The sequence below is a fragment of the Equus caballus genome, chromosome 19, assembly GCF_041296265.1.
Source record: "Equus caballus isolate H_3958 breed thoroughbred chromosome 19, TB-T2T, whole genome shotgun sequence".
Lineage (NCBI taxonomy): Eukaryota > Metazoa > Chordata > Mammalia > Perissodactyla > Equidae > Equus > Equus caballus.
This window is the reverse complement of record NC_091702.1, coordinates 43,443,912-43,467,242: the sequence shown is the minus strand read 5'-3', so window position 1 is coordinate 43,467,242 and position 23,331 is coordinate 43,443,912. Positions and strand designations below refer to the sequence as shown.

Here is a 23,331-nt window from a genome sequence, read left to right as displayed (position 1 = left end):
AAATAAAATGATGTAAAAACAATACATGATGTGAAGTGAAAAATCAGGTTATGATATTGTATATATGATATTTTAAAAACTCTGCAAATAAAAAAACTCTGGTAGAAAACATACCAAAATATTTACGGTTGGTTATATTTGAACAGTTGAATTATGGATTTTCCCCCTGATTTTTTCTCTACTTTCCAAATGTAATAAGAATATATTATAACAAAATCAAAACATTAAAATATAAGGCCTAAAACTCAACAGACTCAGTTGCCAACCTGCCAACTCATCTTTATTTTGTCAAGATAATTTAACAATATAAAAAAGTTCATATTTCTTCATGGTCATTTCTTTTCCCAGCTTTCAAAGATTCAATAGTAGAAACAGCCGAATGCCGCTACAACACAGAATAAACTGTCCTAAAAAACAAACAAAACAGAACACACACACTCACAAATCCAGAATGTTAGTACTAATGAAAGACTAAGGGCAGCACAGACCTGAAATTGATACATCTCAGATCTTTGCCAATTTTCAGTCATAAAGACTTCTTCCTTCTTCAAGAAACAAACGGTTTCCAGAGTATAGCTATAAAGTTGCTTACCTCAGGGTAACTACAAAATTGCCTGCTAAAAGGGTAAGATGGGTAAAGAATTAGATTTTCTGAAAGTAGAAATAAAATGCAAACTAATGAATTTTATATAACGCATATTCATAAGTATTCCCATTTTTCCTGATTTACCAAAGAAGTAATAATATTTATCAAAGGAATAATAAGTATGAAATGCTTTGAGTTTCTTGGAGTAAATGCACTAATCAGTCCAAGGAACTATATTATAATATCATAGACAATAAAAATAACAGCACCTTGTCATAAATTCTAGATAAGGGCAGATGGTCTCTGGGTGTTTGTTCTTAACTGATAAAATTCATTTGTCCATCTTTTAGAATCAACTCAGAGTGCTTTCCAGATCCCAGTTAAACTAGTTAAAACAATTTTTAGGTGTTTATTACAGGAGTTCCACTTGCCTCAGCAACTCCTGACCCACTAACTTCACCTCCAGCCTGGCAGTGATGGGAGAAAATCTGAACTCAAGTACCTGATTATTAACCAAAAGCAAAATTCTTTGGTTAGCCCAGTTCCCTCGCTCCTTAGGTGGGATAACTGTGAACTGTGTTCTACAACAGTGCTGAGGTGAGGGACTTATTTTTGTTTTTGTTTTAATTTCCAATCCCTCATCGATACTTTTGTAAAATACAATAAAAATTAACTAGGAAAATGAAATGAAAAAAACATAAAAATACAGCCTAAACTTTTTATTATTAGATTCAATGGACATAAAAATACTTCCTATAAGAGTTTCTAAACCCTTACACTCAATTTATGGACTTATCTCATCGAAGACCAGTAACAAACAGTTCATGGACTGGCACTGGTCTGTGAACCCAACTTTGATGGCACTGTTCCACAGCGCCGCCCAGAGTTCCCCAGCAGGATTGAGCCCTGGTTATCCACGGCGGTTATCAGCTCAGCAGCATATGCTTTTCTCTCCCCTCTCTCATTTCCTCATCCTCTACTGGTGGTTCCTAGGATCTTCTCCCAAATAAACAAAGTGCTTTAAGCTCTGAAAATGAAACCTAAACAAATACTCAACAAACTAAAGATACAGTAGACTAAGTCAGAAACCTAGACAAGGCTCTCAAAAATGATTTTTAGGCACTGCCCCCACCAATCCTGTTTATTAATCTTTATTAAGTAATAATTGATAACTAAAGTTTTAAATTACATATTTGTTAATTTGAGTATTGTCTGGCCCCCAGTGGTTTATAAGGTCTCTACAGGCAGAAATCATGCCTGTCTCATTCATCATTTTATTCCTAGCAACTCCAGGACAGAGGCTAGCACATAATAGGAGCTCAGAGTTATCTGTTGAATGAATGAATTGACTTGTATAAGGACTCAGAGAAATATACATTTTTACTGCTAAAAGCAGGGGAAAAAATCACGTTAGCTTTATTCCTCTCCCAGAGAGCTAATAAATGAAGATTTACATAGTAATACTTTCCACTGTTCAGCCCTTGACCCCTAGGGTAGTTGAGCATAACATGAAACTTTGGTAGGACCATAGAATTTCAGAGCTAAAAGATCATCTACACAAGCAGCTTCTAAAGCTGGCAGTAAGCATAATGATGTGGGGAACTTTTTAAAAAAAAATTCAGATTCACTGATCCAACCCTTGGCTTATTTGATCAGAATGTACTTGACTAGAGCCCCAGCATCTGTATTTTAAACAAGTTCCTCAAATGAGTCTTAGGCAGCCACAGGCAGTCTTGGGGAAAATCTAGTACAGCTTCCTAATGTTACTGATAAAATCAGAGAAAAGTCCAATGACTTACCTAAAGTCATTCAATTAGAAAGTTACAGAGCTGGAAATGGAACCTCTCTCTTAATTCACTCAATCCAGTTTCTGTTCTACTCTACTCTACTTGAATTATGACTCCACTAATTCACAACCTGGGAGCATTTGTATAGAGGATGGGGTCATTTCTGGAAGCAAGTATAAAATAACAACATATGATTAAAATATTTTAAAAGTTCATGTCAATAACTTACCAATGTTTAAATGAAACCACTTTTTAAAAATTCCTCTTTATTTTTTCTTAGTTTTGAGAAATAACTTTAAGATAAAGTAATTAATTTTAGTATTACTGAAAGAAAAATCACCTTTTCTTATGGAATCCCTGCCACCACATTTCTTTGCAGCTTAGCAAAGTGCTATATATCTATTAGCACTAAACAATATGCTAGTCCCTAATTCAAACTTGTGAAGAGTTATGTCATCTATATACATACAAGTCTCCTTGCCTATAAGCAGCTCAGTAGGTTTCTGCTTTAGTTACACAAAAAGGAGCAGTAAAATCATCTAATCCAGAAGTCTAAGATAAATATCTAAAACTAAAGTGTCCTCGCATCTTTTTTGTTTTAAAGATTTTATTTTTCCTTTTTCTCCCCAAAGCCCCCCGGTACATAGTTGCATATTTTTAGTTGTGGGTCCTTCTAGTTGTGGCATGTGGGATGCCGCCTCAGCATGGCTTGATGAGCGGTGCCATGTCTGCGCCCAGGATCCGAACCAGCGAAACCCTGGGCCACCAAAGCAGAGAGCGTGAACCCAACCACTTGGCCATGGGGCCCGCCCTGTCCTCACATCTTAATATATATTAAGCAATTTGATTTGGAATGTCTGCAAGTCCTTAGAAAGGAAAAAACGGTTTCCAAATAGACTTACATTCATGAAAACATCATGAGTGTAGTTGTCAGTGTCAGCATCCCAGAAACAGCGAGCAGCCATGCTAAAAAGTCCAAGAATGAAGAATTATCAACAATATACATGGATCTGAACTACATATATCTGCCATAAGCAAAAAATTTCCTTGATACATTCTTATAGATCAGTACTTCCAAACCGTTTCACAGGTTGGCACAGAGAAAACCATATTTGTACAGCAGAGTATACTTGGTAAACTAGAAGGGATCGGAGTCATAGATAAGGCTGTTTGCAGCTGGAGGTGATCAGCCCAGGAGTCTAGCAGCCTCAGACTGACTGGCTACCCGATGGCTGAAGAGGCCAATACCTTGAAGTCTTTGGGGCTCTGGGTGGGAAGCTTTGTTATTGATTACTTCACCTAAGATATTTGTGTGTGACTTTTAGAGGAAATAATACTGAAGACTTATGACTGAAATCGGCTCAATTCCTGCAAGATAAGATGAGGAGGTAAGTCTGGACAGGACCCAACAGATTATTCAGTCCATCTTGATCACTGTATAGAGTCCTAGAAAAGAAAGGGGCAAACTCTGAACTAGAATTCCATCTTCTAACTAATTCTAAATCCAGTGTTATCTCTACAGGATGCTATGCTACTTCTAAATTCTCAAATTGGTCATCCTCCTCTCTCCAGTTCTTGGGTAAGAAAAAATGTCAGTCAAAATAAAAGCCAATTAAAAAATAGAAAAGACATAAATGCCCAGTAGTATTGGATTGGTAAATGAAATTATGGTATTTCTTGGCAATGAAACTCTATGCAGCCATTAAAGATATTTTTTACAAAACAAACAAGGACGTGAAAAGATGTTCATAATATAATGTTAAGTAAAAAAAGTAATCACAAATGTTTTACATCTTTAATTAAATGTATGTATGTGATGCAGCATTAACATTGATTGAGCACTTACTTTGTGCCAGCTATACATGTATTAACTCACTAAATCCTATGAGGTAGGTACTATTATTATACCCATTTAATAAAAATGGAAACTGAGAGTCAGAGATAGTAAGTAAATTTGTCCAAGGTCACTCAAATAGCAAGTGACAAAGCTTGGCTTTGAACCAAGGCAGTTCAGCTTTAAGTCCGTAGAGAAAGATATATATAGACCATATTATATTGGTTCATTTTTGAAAACTTTTTTTAAAGTTTTAAATAAAAGAGTCCCCTCCAGCTTAATATTTCACACCTTCTTTTTTTCCTTTTTTTTTTTTTTTTGAGGGAGATTAGCCCTGAGCTAACATCTGCTGCCAATCCTCCTCTTTTTGCTGAGGAAGACTGGCCCTAAGCTAACATCCATGCCCATCTTCCTCTACTTTCTATGTGGGATGCCTACCACAGCATGGCTTTTGCCAAGCGGTGCCATGTCCACACCCGGGATCCAAAATGGCAAGCCCCAGGCCACTGAAGCGGAACGTGCACACTTAACCGCTGTGCCACCGGGCCAGCCCCTCACACATTCTTAAGTCAAAAAAGTTCCACCTATTTCCAAACTGTAACATTAACAATATGAAATTAAATTAATCTACTTAATTGACCAATCAACAAGTATTTATTTAGCAACTACCATTTGTCCAGAAAGAGTAAAATCTGGCTCTATCCTCAAACATTCCCCATTTAATTATGTGAAAAAATTAACATACATCAAAAGAAGCAGAGAATGTATAGCTGATGCTATTGTACAGGTTATTAGGATTAAAAGGGATTGTAACGTCTATCTAGTTCAAGCCTTGAAGGACAAGTTGCACAATATTTGAATTAAACCTGTAGAAGTGCTACAGAAATTTAGAGAATTCAGAGAAGAGAAAAAGCCAAAGAAGACTTCATGAAGCAAGTGGTACTTAAGCTGAGTAGAATCAAGTGAAGACATGAATATAAAAATTTATTTAACAAATATTTGTTGAGTATCTATTACGCATGATCAAAGTGCTAGGTGCAAATGATACAAAGATGCATAAAACACAATCCTTGCCTTCAAATTGTGGTCTCTTTATACCACTTCCCAACAAAAGGAACCAGAGCTCCTTAGAGAAATGGCCAATTCCAGGTCTAGGACTGGACATTTATAAGATAAACCTGCGACATCTGGGTCACATCAAAACCCCGGGCTACATCAAAAAGAAATACACACACACACACACACACGTATGTATAAAGTTGTCGCAAAAGGACTTAGAAGAAATATGATGGAACAGCTTGTGGCAGGCCAATGCTCCCACCAGGATCAATCAGAAAAACTGGATAAAATGAATCAGAGAGCTGCTGAAGTAAATAGGAGTAGAGGAACCAAAATTCCAGAGAGGCGAACCCCAGGAGGTAAGCTGATATTCTGCAGCAGCGTCCTCCCTGGGGCATTTGCCAACTCTGGGCACAGGGCTAGAGGCTGAGAAGCTGGGCTTTGCCCAGGTCAAGGACGAATTACTGAGAGAAAAAGGACTAACAGCAGTTTTGCAGGGCTAGGGAGATAAAACTGGAGACTTGAGGGACCAAGATCCCTGTAAAAAAGTAGAGAGTAGAAATGAGCCTGTCACATAGTAGGTTTCCCCTCAAGACACATGCTGAGCTCTAAAACTGTGTAAGCAGGAACCTAAAAAGCTAAGAGTGGTAAGCAAAATAATAGCCTCTCACAAGATATGTCTATGTCCTAAACCCCAGAACCTATGAATATGTTATATTACATGGCAAAATGGGTTTTACAGATATATGATTAAGTTAAGGATCTTAAGATGGGGAGATTATCCTGGATTCCCAGGTAGGCTCAGTGTCATCACAAAATCACTGTAAAAGAAAAAGGGAGGTGGGAGGGTCAGAGTCAGAGAGAGATTCGAAGATGCTATGCTGCTGACTGTGAAGATGGAGGAAGGGTTTATGAGCTAAGGACCTCAGGCGGCTTCTAGAAGCTGGAGTGGGCAGGGGGGTGGATTCTCCCCTGGAGCCTCCAGAAGGAACACAGCCCTGCCAACACCTTGATTTTAGCTCAATGAAACTCCTTGTGGATTTTTGATCTCCAGAACTGTAGAATACTATATTTGTGCTGTTTTAAGCCTATGGGTTTGTGATTTGTTACAGCAGGATTGGAAAATAGTACATTAAGGAAAAAAACTCTGAACTGAAGAGCAGTTTTATGCTGAGGAGAAAAGAACTAAAAGTCAGCACCTGCTGGGGGTGGGGTTCCAGTGAACACTCCACATTCTTGGTTGAAACATCTGGAGGGCTACATTCAAGAAAGAAGGGTGAACTGAAGATAGAGCCTTATCCAAACTGCAGCCTGACCTTAACTCAGCTCAGTACCTGACTGGATTAAGGTAAGCAGCCCATACTCTACTGAATAGCAAAGGAAAGGGTAAACTATCTCAGGAAGAAAATAATATTATCTGGAGGTTCTACAATTTTTTTAACACGTCTGGGATTCAAACTAGGCATGCCAAGAGACAGAGCCATATGAAGGATTATCAAGAAAAAAATAATCAATGGAAACAGACTCATACATGATCCAGATACTAGAGTAAGCAGACAACGACTTTTAAATAACTGCTATGATGAAAACGTAAAAAGGGAGGAGAGAGGGAGGATGGAGAACATAGATAAAAAATAAAGAATTTCACTAGAGAATTGGAATCTATAAAAAAGAATTAAATGGAAATTCTAGACCTGAAAAATACACTAACTGAAATTAAGAATTCAGTAGGTGGGTTTAGCAGCAGATTTGACACAACAGAGATTAGTCAAGTGAAAGGTCAATAGAAAAATATCCAAACTGAAGCACAGAGAGGAAAAATGAAAATGCAGAAAAGAAGATGAGAGACACATGGAATACAGTAAAAAGACCTAAACACATGTAACTGGAATCCAAAAAGGAGAACAGAGAGCAAATGGAGCAGAAGGAATATTTAAAAAGGCAATGGCCACACCTAACACCCAGATCTTAGTTTCTAGTACAATTCTCCAATAAAATGAACGAGGGCTCCTTGGCGAAATGGCTGATTCTAGGGCTGGGGCAGTGAATGAATAAGCTGGAGCATCTTATAGTGCCAGTAAGTAAGGAAGCGTTCAAAAAACCCCACAATAGTAGGTATGTCAAAGGGACCAAGAGTCAATGGAAAGAACTCCCAAGGGACAAAGCTGGAACAATCTGAGCAATAAATAGCGTAGTACTGGATTATAATCCAAAGTATAAAAATCCATGAATCCATATTGAAGTAAATAAATGACTGAATAAATAAACGGGAGAGAAGAGACAAATCTCCTGTGCCGAAAAATTACAAATAGTTTATGTAGATGCTCTGCCCTCAATGAGATGGAGCATAACTCCCTGCTTCTTAAGTGTAGGCTGCACATAGTGATTTCTTTCTAAAGCATACATTATGGAAAGGGGAAGGAAGAGTACCTTTACCATGGGAAACTTGACAAACACTACCTCAGGCAAGTGATCAAGGTCAACATCAACAGTAATATTGACGTTGATAATATGCACCCTGATATGATATGATGAGAACAGCACTTTACCTCTGTGATCTTCCTCCCAAAAACCTATAACCCCAGACCAATCATAAGCAGACAAATCCCAATTGAAGGACATTCTACAAAATACCTAACCAGTATGTCTCAAAACTGTCAGGGTCAATAAAACCAAGGAAAGTCTGAGAAACTGTCATTGCCAAGAGGAGCCTAAAGAGACAAGTAATGTGGTGTCCTCAACAGGATGCTAGAACAGAAAAAGGACATTAGGTAAAAACTAAAGAAATCTGAAAAAAGTATAAACTTTAGTTAATAATAATGCATCAATGTTGGTTCATTAATTGTGACAAATGTACCATACTAATGTAAGATGTTAATAATAGAGGACACTGGATGTGGAGTATATGGGAACTCTCTATACCATCTCTGCAACTTCTGTAATCTAAAACTATTCTAAAATACAAAGTTTATTTAAAAAAAGAAAAAAGATAACGGCTAAGAATTTTCCCAAGCTTATACAAAACAGATTCAAGAGCCCACAGATTCAAGAGGCTCTGAGAACCCCAGCAAAATAAATACAAAGAAAACCATAGACATCTGAGTAAAAAGACAATGAGAAAAACATTTAAAAGTGGCTAGAAAAAAAAGACACAAAACCCCCAAAGGAACAATAGTCAGACTTAATGCTGACTTCTCAACAGAAACAATGGAAACCAAAAGACAATGTCATCACACCTTTCAAGTTCTGAAAATGGGGAAAGGCGCACACTCCTTTCCTTTGATTCCCCTCCCTTAAGGAATGTAAATGCAGCATTGAGCCATCTTAAACCTGGCAGATGAGGACACACAGAGCAACAACTGAGGAGAGCATATTTCCGTGACACCAGTGAGGCACCACACCAGGCTTTACACTTCTACCTGGTATGTTTTGAGAAGAGAAATAAAGTTTCTGTTTCGTTAGAAAAAAAAAAAGAAAGAAAAGAAAAGAATCAGGAGTTAACTTGAAGAAGCTACCAATGGCCAAAGATGGGACAATTTGAGCATCAATAAGGTAATAACTGCAGTGGATTCAAGCACATCACATATATTTTAAACCATGGGTTCATAGATAGAAAAAAAAACCTCATTGGTAACCTTTGGTGGATGCTAGGGAACCAATTCATTATTCTGAAAATTGGTAAATGTATCCTTCCTTTCCTGTACCAATCATACCTCACTGTAATGAAACAGTTGAAAGAAAAAAAAAAAGTCATTCTTAACAGAAGAATTCCAGCTAATAAATGAAGAACAATGATAGAATTAGAAGACCACCATTTTGTACCCTCTGATGAATACTGGATCTAGGACAGACAGCCAAAACCGTTAATGGCAAAGCTGCCAGGGAATTTTATAATAGATGGATCCATCTAACAACATCTAAACTCTAGGGCTAAGCTTAACAACAAAAAAAACGACAACCAGACATTTTTGTGCCTCTTGATGAGATGCAATAGGATGTATACTAAACATCTATGTAATATTCTTGCCAAAAACTCAAACCTATGACTAACACTAGATCTAACTACTTATTTATGAGAAATATAGGAAATACAAGACATTAAACAATAGTATGGGAATATAATCAGCAAATGCCAGAATGTAGGAAACTCTACAGGACAACCAACCCAATTTCTTCAACAAGCAAATGGCAAGTTAACAAAAAGAGAGATAGAGAAAAAAAAAAAGGAGTGAAAATGATAGATTAAAAGAAATTTAAGACACATATCAACCAAACGCAACGTGTGGACTTTGGATCCTGATTTGAACAAATTGTAATAAAAATACATACATAGATATACATACACACACATATATATGAGACAAGTGGGGATATTTGAACACTAACTAAATATTTATAAGATTAAGGACTGAAAATATTTAGATGTGATATTTTACTATGTTAAAAAGAGTCCATATATTTTAGAGATACATACTGTCGTATTTACAGATGAAATGGTATGATCACAGGAATTTGCTTTAAAATAACCTGGTGGGGACAAGGAGAGTAGGTGGCGATATAAATGAGCATCAGTTTGTGCTGATAACATTTGAAGCTAAGTAATAGAAATGTGGGAGTTCCTTAGTCCCTGCACTTTTGCATATGTTGAAATTTTAGATGATAAAAGTCTTAAAAGCGGGTGGGGGAGGCCTCATATGCCATGCTTTAGAGTTTGGCCTGATCACATTTAACAAAGCCAATCATAGCCAGTTTAAGGAGTTTATACTTGACAGGATTTGAAATAAACTCTATAGTTTATGGCAAGAAAGTGAGGTATACTTCTGGGAGATTGGTCCGGTATGCAAAATGAATGGTAGAGGAGAAAGAGCAGAGTCAGGAAGTGCTGATAAGGGGCTGCTAAGTAACCCTGGCATCCAGATTACAGTGCATGCAACAGGAGAGAGTAATGGTTAAATAAGATAAAAGAGAACTCCCAGGTTTTAAGCCTGAGTCAAGGGAACCTTGGTAATACGGAGAGAGACAGAGAAATTAAAATGGCGGGCTGATTTAAGGAGAGGAAGGGAAAAGAAATTTGGAATTCTATTTGAACATGTTGAATCTGAGGTAACAGAATAAAATATTTTTTCATCTCTCTGTGGTGAGGAACTCTCCAGAAGCCTTTTGACCAAACAGCAGAGGGCACCATGGTGAAGAGAATGCGCCGGTATCAGAAGGCTGGGCTCTACTAGTGACCCTGACACCAGCGAGATCTATAATTTTGGGCAAATCACACTGACCCTCATAAGTGTCATCATAAAATAAGGGAACTGGACACTAGAAAATATCTGTAGTCCCTTCGAAACCTAACATTTTATAGTGAAAAATCTCAGTGATAACATCTACAAGGTACTTTTTTTCATTCATTCAACAAATATTTTACAACTTTCTTACAAAATACTATACCAGGCACTGTTTACAAAGGGAAACAGGAGATTAACACTTGGGCATAGGAAAAGACAAAGAAATACAGATTTTGAACTCACCAATACAGGAATGACAGTTTGAGGTCATGAGAATGAATGAACTCACTGAAAAAGCATAGAGAAGAGCAGAAGGATAAGAACTGAGCCTTGAAGAAAGCTCACAGGTAGGGATGTAGGGGGGCAAAGAGGAACCAGTGAAGGAAAGAGAAAAATCACTTAGAAAAACAGGAGAGAAACAAGTCAGATAAGTGACATCAGGGCCAAAAAAAACAGTGAATTTTAAGAAACAGAAGCCCAGGCCAATAACAAGAGCGAGGAAAGGGCTATTAGACTTGCTAATTAGGAGGCCTCAGACAATTTTAAAGAAATTATTTTAGGAGAATGGTAGGACCAAAAACCAGGCAACAAGGAATATGGAGGAAACATATATACATAATCCCACACGCTCTTTGGGAACATACATACAGAAACCCTAAAAGACTTACTAGCCTAGAGACTACGAAAAGTGCGTTACCCCATGGGGCTCACCCAGACTGCACACCTCCCTGCTCAGGACCAGCATCTCTTCGGGTCACAGCTGCATTTTGTTATACTGTGCTTTCCTCTCACTTTTGCAAAGACACCATCTTATTGAATTGTCAACAGGATGAATACCTAACAAGAAACACACAAGAATAAAAACAAGAAGGAAAAACCAACTACTCACAATACTCCTTCACCTCTTTGTTCTCCAATCACTACTTGCACCACCATTTTATATCGGTCAAATCCCATTTCTAGAAAGAAAAAAGGAGAAAGTTATCTATAAGTAAATATACGGTAAAATTACTTAATGAAGGTAAATTTGCCTAGAAATGGACATAAGCATTCAGTCTACAAGCACTTCCTGAGCATGACGATAAGCTTGGGAGTCAGAGAGAGTTAAGAACAAATCCTAAATGTAAGGTTAGTCAGTGTGTAAACTTAGACAAGTTAACTTTTCAGTTTAGGTCTCACTCATCTGTTAGATGGGAATCTCTTAGTTACCTCCTGGAGAGCTGGGAAGTGTTGTGAGGTTAGATGAGATAAGCTTCCTCCTTTCTCTACCCATTTCTCTTCCATAGCATCTCTCAATTGATCTTAGCCTCCTTCCTTTCTTCCCTACTCTAAGTCAGGTACCTTGAGCTAGGCCCTCAAGATACAGAGATAAATACGACACTCTTCTTGCCTTAAAGAACTCACAGTAGTCAGGAAGGAAAGCATGAAAAATAAAATGAAAATGCAATATACTAATAATTCAAAGAGTGGCATGTATAATATACATTAGGAGGACAGAGCTAGGCAGCAGGGAAGGGATGACCCAAAAAGACTTGTTGGAGGGTGTGATAAATGAGCTGAGTCTTGAGAGATGAATGGGAATTTACCAGGTGTACAATGTCTCTCCACTCTAGGGAGAAAGAACAGCATGCGCAAAGGCATAGGCATAGGGTCTTCAGGAAACTGTAAGCTGCTCAGTAAGTTAGAATAGGAAAAACACATAAGATTCTGGAGTATACTGGGGTGGCCCACCACAATGCAGCTGCTTCCCTGGAAACTATACTGCCAAAGCTGCAAAATCCTCAAAATTCTCACTAACACCAAATCTGGAGAGAAGAAAACTGAATGGGCATTTTTATCTTCCCCCTTTTCTGACCAGGGAATAGTGGAAAAAGTTAAAAAAAGAAGATGAAACAGGCAAAGTTAAAACAGAGTCAACTCTCTTTGATGAAACTAAAAGCTCCAAGATTTTACAGTAAATTAGGCAAACAATCTGAACCCTACGGGTACCCTCCCACATTGGACATGAAACCTAATTCTCAGAAAATTCTCAGAAGAAGACAGAACTCAAGTTATTCTGAAAAAACATTGCACACAGCTTAGCTGAGCTTCCTCTTTTCTTTACCGACTTCTCTCCTTCCTTTTCTCATACCCATGCTTTAGAAATGTGGCTAGAATATTACATACCCAGCCCGTAAATTATCATTCTGAGGGAAAAATAAAATAGTCTCAGATACAGTGAGAGGAGAGTAAAAAAAAAAAATCACCCCACATCACATCAGAGCAAAATGAAAAGAAGGTGAACAGCAACATGAAAGGTGCAACAGCAAAAATAAACAAAATAAGGAGAAAGAAAGAAATACGCTCTTTAAAAGACAAAATAACTCAACCTGGAATATAAATCAAGGAACAAAGAGAAATTCCTCACAACATAGAACAACACAAGCTCATAAATTCATTAAAATAAGAACTCAATCAGATTATAAAACAATAGAAAGATGAAAAGGGAGATTATAGCCCTAGGAAACAAACTGAATACCTACACAATATCAGCATACAGCTAATAAATTAAAATGGTAAGAGACAGGACAGACACAGATGAAAACCGAATCACTGGCTTAAGATAATCACAAGTAAATATAAAGAAAAAGAAGAAATTACAGCAGAGGAGAGTTAATAGATATGGAAGACAAAAATGATTCAACATATCAATATTTGGTGTCCTGAAGAAGAGAATCTAACAAATGGAACAGGAAATGTATTCAGAGATACAAGAAAGTTTCCCTGATATAGAAAAAATAAAATCCTCAGATTAAAAGATTTAAATAGCATTTGGGGTGCTTTTTCTAATTCTATTAATTTTTCTACACTGTTTAAATTTTTTTGTAAAGAGCATGTATTTTTTACAATAATTTTCTTTTTCAAAAGGCTGGGTGCCTTCAAAGACTTTGGGCAGCCACACACCTTTTTTTTTTTTAAGTATGCTTTTTGGTGGGGAAGATTGGCCCTGAGCCAACATCTGTTGCCAATCTTCATTTTTTTTTTTCTCCCCAAAGCCCCAGTCCATAGTTGTATACCCTAGCTCTTCTCTGTGGGACACCACCTCAGCATGGCTTGATGAGCAGTGTGTAGGTCTGCACCCAGGACCCGAACTGGTGAACCCCAGGCTGCCGAAGCAGAGCACACAAATTTAACCAGCCACGGGGCTGGCCCCCCTACAATAATTTTTACAGTGAATTTTCATTAAAAAGTCGGAAAACAAAAATGCTAATATGCTAACAGTTAATTTGGGTGGTAGAAATACATAGAATTGCTGTTTTCTTCTTTGTACTTTCCCACATTTTTTTCATTTCTAAAAATTAAAACAAATTTTGAAAAAGAAGAAAATAAGCCAAAACATTAAATAGTAACTACCTTTAGGTAAGAGGATTTGATAAAATTAAAAAAAATTTTATGTGTATCGTCCAGGCTTATTACAATGAAAATGGATTACTATTACAAAGACATCTCTTCCCTCCAAAAAATATCTTTAAAAAACGGTAGATAGAAAGAAAGGACTTTTCAGATAGTTTAACATTATTAACAAAAGAGAGAGACAGACAAAGAACAAGGAGAGACAACAAGATCTGCTCTGTAGACGCAGGGCTCGGCAGTAGAGGGTTGAGTAGGGCAAGGAGTTAAGGATTCAGCTGGAGAGACGGACTGAAGTCAGACTGTGAGGGCGCTGAATGGCAGGCTGAGGAGCTCATGTCTTGGTAGCAAAAACAACCAAGAATTTTGGGGGGAAGGAGGCCAGGTACCTCCTGGTCTTTCCACACCCTCAGATTTCTTGGATAGTGGTTCCACACAATGTTTTATTTCACATTTTTACTCTTTCCCACCGTCTGCAAAAACCTACACAAGTAAAAGTTACCAAATAATTGAGAAGACGGACAGTGAAGAGAAATTTGTCTTTAAGAGAATCCACCATTTATGTCCTTTGTTTAAAGATAAGGAAGGAGACAAACGGGATTGTTGAATGTTTGAAGGGAACAGGTCATTTCCAATAATCACCACTATTACCTTTTAATTTATCTTTAATACTTTCTGATAAATGTTTTGTGAGCTGAGGCGTTTCTTCTGGAGAGTATTCAGCATTTGCCAGTTCCTCCTTGAGCACAGCATGGATACAGTCTTTAACCACGGAGGGTCGGAACCTAAATGAAACAGTTCAACGAAACAGTTCAAAACATCTAATTGGTAACTCTAAAACCAAATTACCTTCACAGCTCAACATCCCCCAGCTTTTCATTATTAGAACCATTTAATCCTTCTTTTTCACTTTTTTTATTATAAAAGTAATAAAAGCAAATTAAGAGAACAAGTCATATTCAAAATTTATATCTCCAGCCTGGACCTCTCCCCCGAACTACAGGCCACATATTCCAAAACATATTCCATCTGGATGTCTAGAGGCAACTCAAATTTAATACATCCAACACAGAGCTTCTGATCATCTCTTCTCCCCAAACTAGGTCCTCCTGCAGTCGTCCCCATCTCAGTCAACGGTTACTCCATTCTTCCAGGTGCTCAAGCCAAAAGCCTTGGCCTCAGTCTTGTTGCCTTCCTCTCTCACAGCCCACAGCCCATTCATGAGCAAACCTTATCAGTTCTACCTTCAAAATAATCTAAAATTCAATCACTCTCACCACCCCACTGCCACCACCTTGCCCCGAGCTACCATTACTCTTGCCAGCATTACAATGCCCTCCTAACAAGTCTCTCTGTGCCTGCCTTTGCCCCCAAATCCCGTTCTCAACACAGCAACTAGACTGGTCCTCTTGGTCCTATCCATGTCAGATCATGACTCTCCTCTATTCAAAATACCCCAAATATTTCCCACCTCACTCAGAGTAAAAGCAACACCCCAACTGTGACTTGCCATGTCCCATAAGGTCTACCCTACCAAACTCCCTGACTGTGTTTTCTACTACTTTCCCCCTAGTCCTCTCCACTCAGCCCACACTGGCTTTCCCTGTGTTCTTTGATCGCACCAGGCACGCAAACCTCAGTGCTTCTGCACTTGCTGTTAACCTGCGCCTGAAGTTCAGTTCCTCCCGTTATATGCAGAGCTAGCTCCCTCACTTCTTTCAAGTCTTTATTCAAAAGTGACTCTCCCTAGCCACCCTCTCTAAAACTTCAAGCTACCCTCCTACCTCATCACTTTATACCTCCCTTCTGAGGACTTATTGCTCTCCGATACACTATATAGGTCACTTATGCCTTCATCTTGTTTGTTGCCCTTCTACCAGCTAGAATGAAGTTCCAAGAGGGCAGGGATCTTTGTCTGTTTTGTTCACTGTTATAGCCCCATTTCCTAGAACAGTACCCAGCACATAGCTGACAATATTTTTTTAAGGAATGAATTATTGAACAAATGAAGACAGGAAAAAAAAGTTTCCCCTGGGGCAGGCCCCGTGGCCAAGTGGTTAATTAAGCTCCCGCGCTCCGCTTCGGCAGCCCAAGGTTTCACCGGTTCGGATCCTGGGCGCGGACATGGCACCAGTCATCAGGCCATGCTGAGGTGGCATCCCACATGCCACAATTAGAAGGACCCTCAACTACAAATGCACAACTATGTACCAGGGGGATTTGGGTAGAAAAAGGAAAAATAAAAATCTTTAAAAGAGTCTCCCCTAATTTCACCACCCTAACAATACCATTAGCATTTTCGTTGTATTGATCATATATTACAACTTAGGTTCCTTTTCTGGGCTATATATTCTATCTATGTCTATATATTATATATTATATCTATATATATGATTTGTCTATCATGTGCCATGCTAACAATGTTTTAAGTTTTGAGCTTATAATGTGGTGCAATATTTGGTAGTATTAGTGGCCCTGTATTACTTTTTAACAGTATTTTCTTTGCTTTCTTGCCTGCTTATTCTCACAGATAAACTTCTAAATCATTGACAAATTTCCACGATTTGATCTGTTCAAAATGTGGTCTTCCTATTAACAAACATACAATATCTGAGTCTTCCCTTAAGCCTTTTCCATTCTCAGTAAAACGTTAATAAAATTTTTCTTCAGGGGCCACCCCATGGTGCAGTGGTTAAGTTCAGCACCCTCTGCTTTGGAGGCCCAGGTTCATGGGTTTGGCTCCCAGATCCCAGGTGCACACCTATACCAATCATCAGCCATGCTCTGGCAGCGACCCACATCTTAAAAAAAGGGTACTGGCAACAGATGTTAGCTCAGGGCGAATCTTCCTCAGGAAAAAAGAAACATTTTCTTCAAACAAGTCACAAATAATCTCATAGGATTATTCCTATATAATATATATTTGTTAATCTTGTTCTGCACTGTTATACAATAGAAACACAGATGAATGGCATTCTAAGCATTTAGAAACTTTTACCAAGATAACTGAACGTATCTCTTTTTTTATGTCCATTCTACCCACGGGAAAACTGCTGCATGAAATTTTTTATCACATTGTAACCAAGGGAAGTTTCTGGCTTCCAGCATTTGCCAAGCATTTGATTCAGCAATCTAGTTTTAAACAACAGAGTAGAGGCTTGGGAAATCTATTTTTTATCTAATTTTTTTACCTTGTGAAGATGAAGTTATTGATGGATCCTACAGCCCTAGCAGAATGTCTTCTGCACTACACTGTGTTCCTTAATTTTGGGAAGGTATGGGGGTGGTGGGCCAAGGGCCAAGGGCCTCGGCATGTTACATGGGTAAGACTTTGTATACATACAGGTCCCGCACCCTGCAGAGGAGTAAGCGTATTCCGCCACACGTACGCACACAGCAACCTTCAAAAAGAAGACTGAATGGCATTCCATGCAAGCCGCTTGTTTTCTGCCCTTCTCTCTATTCCATCCATCTCCTTTCCCCTGTGCCCAGGTCCTGAGCCTCCCGGAACCAATCATCCCCACTGTGCGCTCCCAGCGCTTTAACACTGCAACTGCTCATCTGGTCCTCCGGGGCCCTCTGCTACTGGAACCCCAGGATCAGCGCCCCGCCCTCCCGAGTCGTCCCGCCCTCCTCAGCCCAGCCCCGCCCCCTCCCCGCCCTCCCTCTCCAGCCCCGCCCCGCCGCCTCCAGCCCGGCCCTCCCTCTCCAGCCCCGCCCCACCCCACTGCCCCGGTGCCCGCGCGCTCCTTCCAGATGCCCAGGCTTCCAGGTGAGCTCTTCCTTCCCGACCTAGCAGTCTCGCACGCCTCCGCCACAACCCGTCCACCACTCGCCTTTGCTGGAAAATGGGCCGCAGAATATAGGTGTTCTCGGACTCCCCTGCGTTCTTCTCAGTCTCAGGCAACGAGTCAGCCACAGAGAAGGACACACCCGCAGAAAAGGACGCATCTCTCGGGGCGGCCATGGCCAGGACTTCTTGGCCCGATGTGTCTCGCGACGAAGGCCTGCCGGTTGCAGCACGGAGCTGGGAAACGGTTGCCAGGACACCGGGGCCGCCCTTGGCCGTGACGGGACGCGGCGGCGCGCTCTGCGCAGAGCGGCCCGCCTCTCTGCGGACTGTCGCCGCTTCCCCCGCGCCTGCGCACCCGCTGCTGGGCGGGAACTGGCGGAGCGAGAGCGCCGATGACTTCGGCCTAGGTTGATTATCTCCGTCCGGTTTAGAGAACAGTTTAACGCGCGTTGGCTCTTTTATTAACTGCGCTGCAAGCTTAGGAAGTTGACACAGCATGATGCCCATAGAGGTCCCGGGATACCCAGCGAGAGAGCAGTGGGGCCCTGACTCTAATTATGTAAAGGGTCTGCGTACGTGGCCTCCCGGCCTAATCCAGCCCACATCCTGCTGTTATGACTTGTGAACGAGTTTTACATTTTTAAATGATTGAAAACAGTCAAAAGAATAATATTTCATGCCACTTGAAAGTTACAGGAAATTAAAATTTCAGTATTCATACATAAAGTTTTATTGTAACATAACCATGCTCACTTACATATTGTCTATGGCTGCTTTGCTATATTAGCAGAATTGAGCTGTTGCAACAGAGACCGTATGGCCCTCAAAGTCCGAAATATTATCTGGCCCTTTATAGAAAAAATTTGCAGTGCTCTGCTCTAATCCATAACTGCCAACCCACACCCTGCTCCAGTGCAGAAGTCAGAAAGGAGCGGACTTAGGGTGCATTCTCTGCTTATGAGCACCAGTCTCTGGTTCTGTTTTAGAAAGCTGTAGTATCCTGGCCTCTGCTAGCTTCAAAAACTGAGAAAAGCAATTCCCCCAATATCCATCCATCCTGTTGGTTGGATTAACAAGTTCCAAAACTTGCTTATATAAGATGCAAAAGGGATAGTTTCTATAAAAGTATATCGTTGCAAGCTCCAGTAGAGACCAACTAATTTTACTATTCCAGATTTTGGTTTACACAGTGTTTTCTTGATAATATTGCCTGGATTGGTCTTCCTGGCTCCAATAAACTCCTCTCAACCTCATTTTCCCAGTTCACGCTTCACGCTGCCCCAGAATGGTTTTCCTTTGTCACAACTCTGCTTGAAATCTTTTGATGCCTCCTTATGGCTGTGCCCCTAGCATTCGCACTTCTTTGCTTGCAAATAAGAACCTTCCTCTTGGCGCTGGCCAGCAGACTGGGGTCTGTGCAAGGGCCACAGGGGCAGGCGTACACCCAGCGTCGGCTCAGTGCTGCCTCAGCCACACCCTCTTTAGCAGCCCTTTTGTTCAGCAGCACCAGCCCCATCTCTGGCTGGGGTGGTGCAACCACAGCCTACCTGGCACAAGAGTCCAATGTCTCCCACGGACAGATAGTATGTTTTCTCCTTGCTGTTTCACCAGCTTTAAGAAATTATACTCCTAGCACACAGACGTTTCCTCACTTTTTATTATTTCCTCAACTGTGTTTCTCTCACCCAATCTACTGTGGTCCAACTAAAAACCCAGACAATTCGGTGTGTAATTCAATAAATATTTAATTATACCCTCTATTCTCGGGGCTGGAGATAGAAAAATGAATTGTCAACTTAAAAGGCAAATTCCCCAGTTCTTTTACCCTCAAAATGAGCTTATTCAGGAATAGCCAAAAGAATCACAATTTGGGATGTGCATGCAGTGGGGAGTAGGGATGGCTCTTCTAAAGGAAGACCTACTGGGAGAAAGGAACAGTTCAGGGTGGCAACGGCTTCTCATTGGCCAAGCTGCGGCATTTCTCATTGGCTGGGCTGTTGTGAGTGCAGAGAGAAATCTACCTATAGTAATAGTTTTACTTCCTGTTAAAGATGCAAGTGTCTCTCTCTTCCTGTTTGGTATAATTGATGATGTGTGATAGGATGTGAGAGCTCCCCCTACAGGCCTTCCCAACTCCAATTTAGTTAAGCTTTCTTTTATTAATTTCCGCACACTAAAACCCAGGGCTTGTGCTAAAGAATGAACAGATTTGGCTGGGACACAGTGGACCAAAATAATTATTACTAAATAGAGTTCCACTTAACAAAACAGAAAGCTGAAGGACAACCTATTCCAAAGAAGGACCTACTTTTCTCTGAGCAGCATTATAAGCAAGGCACCATCTTCTTCATTCCAGGATAATATTCAAGAAGGCACACGCAAGGTAAGGGACAGACAACGTTTCTTCTTAATAAAAAGTTTACTTAACACCATTCTGATGAACAGACTAGCATCAGCCCCTCTGCCCAAAACTTGGTTGGAAGCCAAGCCAAGAGCCAACTGTAGCTTTTGTTTGGGGAGAAAAAAACCAGGTGAAAGCCCCTTCTGAGTGTGAGGTGATCCTGGGATGTAGGTAGAAGGAAGGGGATGCAGGTACCCTCTGGAATCCTACAGAGGGCAGCCAACAGCCAGATGTGAAGGGCTACCCGTCCGAGGTAGAATGAATGCAGAACTCCCTCCCCTCCCCTCCCCTCCCCTCCCCTCCCCTTCCCTCCCCTCCCCTCACCTCTCCCCTCCTCTCCTCTTCTCTTCACTCCTCACTTCTCTTCTACTCCCCTCTCCCCATGGCCTCTCCAAGGCCCTCTCCCTTCCCCCTGCTTCTAGGGCCCTAAGTTGAATTGTGAAGGGAGAAGATGTGTCTGCTGCTCTACTTCATCTCTAGAGTCAGGCACGTTGCACCCTCACCTGGTGGAACTGCACTTCAAACTTGGGGAAGGGGCTGTGAGTTTTACTTCCAAACTTCCATTTTTGATCTTCTTCACTTTGAGATCTATGAGTGTCAGCAGCCAACTGTGGGAGGATTCACCCTAAATGGGCACAATCTGAAGGAGAAAACCATCAGCCTAGGTGGGGAAGAGGTCGGAAACATTGTCCTTTGAAGTCCTGTCAAGTTCTACAGTAACATCAGTCTGAGGTTCCTAAAAGAACGGAGGAGACTCAAGTGAGAAAGAGTCAACTCACCACTGTGAATTGTCTTGGTGCCAAGGACTGACCTCTCTGGCTTTGGTGTCCTGCTGAGCCACCAAAGAAAGTAGGACTGAGCCAGGATGGCGATTGGGAACCTGGCATGTGTGTGAGTGTGCATGTGTGTGTGCCTAACATGTCCAAAACTAGATGCAAATTATCTTTCAATTCTCCATTAATTATGTGGACGTATCAGTACCTTCCCCTGCAGGAAAAGCTTCTGTGGTCAGGCACACCCTAGCCAAGACCCTGAAACTAAATCAGCCAACACGAAAGTGTGAGACAGACACAGGCAATGCTTCTTGGACTCTGTATGTGGGTATATGATGTGCTGTCTGGACCTCAGGACTCCCTGCCTGCTCAGGAGGCTGTGCCTCTTTCTGTCCCTGACAGCTCTGTCTGTCCACCTTCCCCACATTGGGCAGGCCTGCTGTGCCAGCAGCTCTGGAGAGGAGAGGGAGGGACCTGACTCCTACAAGCTCTGCTAATTCGACGAACCATGCTCCTCAGCCCTGCTCAGGAGTCCTAGGAGCAGAGGAATTGTTTATACTCTGGAGGCCTTTGGTGATTCAGCAACTCCTCCCTGACCTGGGATAGAGCTGGGGTCCAAGGGATATAGCAGCACCTGGACCCCCACATTTCCTTCCTGGCTTTGTCCACTCTATGGCCCCAGAGCCTGGGGTTCTCTAATTCATTTCCTGGACCTGCCCACTACCTCCTTCCCTGCCAGTACCCATCTTCCTGGTTCTTCCCAGGCTGCTTCCGCCTGCTTCATCCTCTTCCCTATCCATCAGACTTTCCCACCAGGATCTCCTTCATCCCACCTGACTCTACTCACCATCCAGCACCACTTCCTGACCAAAGATCCTAAAGTGGGAGAGAGGGAGGTCCCCTGCTGTCCACATTCCACACTGAAGCAGCTGTGACATCACAGTTCTCCACCCACACACACCATCCAGTGTCTGCTCTGCATGCCTTTGAGTGTTCTGTTTCCTCTACTGGCAAAACCCTTCCTTCCCTCTTTGCTGGGCTAACTATGTCAAGAATCAGCTCAGGGGCCAGCCCAGTGGCGCACTGGTTAAGTTCTCATGTTCCACTTCAGCAGCCCTGGGTCTACCGGTTCAGATCCTGGATGCAGACCTATGCACTGCTTGTCAAGCCATGCTGTGGCAGGCATCCCACATATAAAGCAGAGGAAGATGGGCACGGATGTTAGCTCAGGGCCAGTCTTCCTCAGCAAAAAGAGGAGGATTGGTGGCAGATGTTAGCTCAGGGCTAATCTTCCTCAAAAAAAAAAAAAAAGAAAGAATCAGCTCAGACAGAACTGAAGGCTTCCTTGATCTCTCACGGATCCTCTCCTTGGAGGTTCGCTACTTCTCTGAGCTCTCACTGCACCCTGTGTTGATGTCGGACGTGGCCCTGAACATATGACATTCAGATTATTGGTCTATGTGTTTGTTTCCCTTACCTGACTATGAGCTCTTCAAGGACAAGGCAGAGCCCACGGGCAAGGACCGTGTCTCAATCATCTTTGGATGTGTGGCATGCATGGCAGTGCCAGGCACACTAGGGCACACTCAGTGTATACCACTTACTGAACTGCACTGAACACTAATGAAAAGAACACGGGTGGATTAGTCAGCTCGGGCTGCCATAATAAAATACCACAGACTGGGTGCTTAAACAACAGAAATTTATTTTCTAGAGGCTGGAAGTCCAAGATCAAGGTGCCAACAAAGTTGATTTCTACTGAGGCCTCTCTCCTTGGCTTGCAGATGGCCAGCTTCTCGCCATGTCCTCACATGGCCTTTTCCTCTATGCTCGAGTGGAGAGCTCTGGGATCTCATCTTCTTATAAGGACGCCACTCCTACTGGATTAGAGTCCCATCCATGTGAATTCATTTAATCTTAATTAGCTCCTTAAAGGTCCTATCCCCACATAAAGTCACATGGGGATTAGGGCTTCAGCCTATGAATTTTGAGGGCACACAATTCAGTCCATAACAACCAGTGAACTTGAATTTAGAAGATAGGGGTTCAGGTACTGACTTTACCTGAACCGAGGGGAGTGCTTTTGGGCAGCAAGTCCATTATCCTCTAGGAGCCTCAGTTTATCTGTAACATGTGGCCAATTCCACGGAGTTGTTGAGAGGCTGAAATGAGATCATGGCTGGAGAATAAGTTATGGACGTATAAGTTCCTACAAAATAATAATGACTTAATTATCCCTTCTTCTAACATATCATCTTGCATTTTACAGTGTGACTTAAAATGCATTCTATTATTCAATACACGTCCAAGGAATTATCACTGTTATTATTACTACAGAAATACCTAAAAGGGAAGCTTGTTTATAATTCATACCCACTACTTGCAGAAAGAATTCGAGGCAGCTTATAATGAAACACTCGTGCATGAAA

The 23,331-nt window shown here is 41.1% G+C and overlaps 2 protein-coding genes and 1 long non-coding RNA gene across 5 annotated transcripts in view; 1 reads left to right on the top strand and 2 right to left on the bottom strand.

The window, feature by feature from the left end:
- Positions 1-22: 22 nt before the first annotated feature.
- Positions 23-18,974, bottom strand: DYNLT2B (dynein light chain Tctex-type 2B). Of its 2 annotated transcripts, none has more exon segments than NM_001433602.1 (5): positions 23-407; positions 3,276-3,339; positions 11,435-11,504; positions 14,587-14,720; positions 17,772-17,983. In NM_001433602.1, coding segments are annotated over 5 exon segments (447 nt in total). In that variant the 5' UTR covers positions 17,903-17,983; the 3' UTR covers positions 23-359.
- LOC111769074 (uncharacterized) overlaps positions 17,609-23,331 on the top strand; it is a 6,896-nt gene continuing 1,173 nt past the window's right edge. The window contains exons 1-2 of the long non-coding RNA XR_002801824.2: positions 17,609-17,707; positions 20,000-20,111. This is a non-coding gene — a long non-coding RNA (uncharacterized lncRNA). The remainder of the gene's footprint in view (positions 17,708-19,999; positions 20,112-23,331) is intronic.
- The window catches only part of TM4SF19 (transmembrane 4 L six family member 19), a 15,066-nt gene continuing 14,318 nt past the window's right edge, over positions 22,584-23,331 (bottom strand). For both annotated transcript variants that reach the window (XM_070243537.1, XM_023623570.2), the window contains exon 6: positions 22,584-23,064. The gene's annotated coding sequence lies outside the window, so the exon portion shown is untranslated. The remainder of the gene's footprint in view (positions 23,065-23,331) is intronic.